The 1,773-nt window shown below is 65.8% G+C and overlaps 1 protein-coding gene across 1 annotated transcript; it reads right to left on the bottom strand.

The window, feature by feature from the left end:
- Window positions 1-479: 479 nt before the first annotated feature.
- On the bottom strand, window positions 480-1,566 carry MRGPRD (MAS related GPR family member D). The gene has a single exon (XM_059710911.1). It carries the CDS (start codon window positions 1,431-1,433, stop codon window positions 480-482), a length of 954 nt encoding a protein of 317 aa, XP_059566894.1. The 5' UTR covers window positions 1,434-1,566.
- Between the last annotated feature and the right edge of the window lie 207 nt (window positions 1,567-1,773).

Below are 1,773 nucleotides of genomic sequence, written 5' to 3'. Positions count from 1 at the left end.
AAGGAGCGTGAGGCAGTCCCGTGGCCTGCAGCCAGCCACGGCTGTGTCAGCAAAGGCGACACGGTTGACTGGCTGCAGGCTTGCAGGGTATCAGCAGAACACTGGTGGGAGGGGACCAGGGGCATCGCCTGGGGCCCAGTGGGTGCCGCCAGCACATGCCCGAGGACCAGCAGGGCCAGGAGACCCCAGGAGACCCCAGGAGCCGCATCTGAGGGGGAGGAGGTGGAGAGAATGTGCTAGGCCAGGGTGACGGCTAACCTTTGTCCTCTAGCCAAAGATCCTCAGATGCCAAGAGATTACATTTCATCTTCCAGCTGAGTGGCACGTGAGGCCCGGACCGTGCTGGGGGCGGGGGGGGGGGAGCTTTGACTGTAGGAAAGGGACCCCGACAGGGGAAGCGCAGAGTTCCTGGGGACAACAGCAGGCCAGCCGGGTGCTGGGCTGGAACAGGCCTGCGGGCGTTGGGGGGGGGGGGCGGCTCAGACCCCTTCCTCGTTGTTGTAGCCGGAGGGGGTCTCTCTCCCCTCCAGCTCCGGGGCCTCCTGCAGCGCCCTCTGCAGCACGGCCTCCAGGGGCTCCCGGGGGCCCGCGTGGCGGCTGCCCACCAGGAAGTAGATGACGGGGTTGGCGCCGCAGCTCACGGTGGCGGACAGGCGCGACAGGCAGCTGTACAGGCGCACCACCTGGGGCCGCAGGTGCAGCCAGAAGAGGAGGAACCAGTAGAGGCCCAGAGGCAGGGCGCAGACGAGGAACACCAGCACGGAGGCCAGGATGACCACGTACAGCCGCGTGGGCCGCCGCCGCCGCCACCGCCGGGAGGTCCTCCGCACCTGCACGAACAGGGTGGCGCTGGACACGGTCATCACGGGGGTGAAGATGCCCAGGATGAGCACGCTGAACACCGCGTCCACCGCGAAGCACTGGTTCTCGTCCGAGCTCCAGTACTTGCTGCAGAAGACGGCGGCCAGGGTGTTCATCACCAGGGACAGCGTCCAGAGCGCAGCGCACACCCAGGCGGACAGGCGCAGGGACTGGTGCTGCCGGTGCCAGATGGGGCAGACGACAGAGACGCAGCGCAGCGTGCTGATGGCCGTCAGCATGCTCAGGCCCGCCGTGTAGGCGAAGTACTTCACCCTGCGCAGCACCTCGGAGGCCATGGGGTGCGCCTCGGCGGCCTCCAGGCTGAGCACGGAGGCCATGCAGAGCAGGAAGAGGAGGTCGGCCAGGGCCAGGTGCAGCACGTAGACGGTGCAGGGCGTCCTCCGCACGCGGCAGCTCAGCAGCCACACCACCAGGCCGTTGCCTGCCAGGCTGCACACGCAGGTGAGCAGGGTCAGGGCGCTCAGCACCCAGTAGGGCACGCCCAGCGCCCGCGGCTCCGGGCTGCTGGGGTCGGGCGTGGGCGCCTGGATGTCATTCAGAGTCTGGTTCATCCTGTGGAAGAAGGTGGACCTGCGTGAGGTTCTGTGCTGCGTGGACCCTGGGGACTTCGGGGAGCCCCACCCCGAGTTTCACGCTTCCGGGCCCTCAGGATTTTGGCAACAGGCCCTGCCCAGGAGGCGACCCTTTGCCCTCCCAGCCACTCCCAGCCCCCCTGAACCTGCCACCAGGGCCTCTTAGGCGCCCAGAGCTACGGAGGCCCTTGGCCGAGTTAAGAGGCTCTTCTAGTTTTTTTGTTTTTTTAAAATATATTTTATTGATTTTTTACAGAGAGGAGGGAGAGGGATAGAGAGTTAGAAACATCGATGAGAGAGAAACATCGATCAGCTGCCT

This window comes from Myotis daubentonii, chromosome 9, assembly GCF_963259705.1.
Source record: "Myotis daubentonii chromosome 9, mMyoDau2.1, whole genome shotgun sequence".
Taxonomy (NCBI): Eukaryota; Metazoa; Chordata; class Mammalia; order Chiroptera; family Vespertilionidae; genus Myotis; species Myotis daubentonii.
Note: the sequence above shows the minus strand (reverse complement) of the source record. Positions and strands in the feature narration are given on the sequence as shown.

Coding starts and splice junctions, on each gene's coding strand:
- MRGPRD (XM_059710911.1), bottom strand. CDS start 1,433: ATGAACCAGACTCTGAATGACATCCAGGCGCCCACGCCCGACCCCAGC.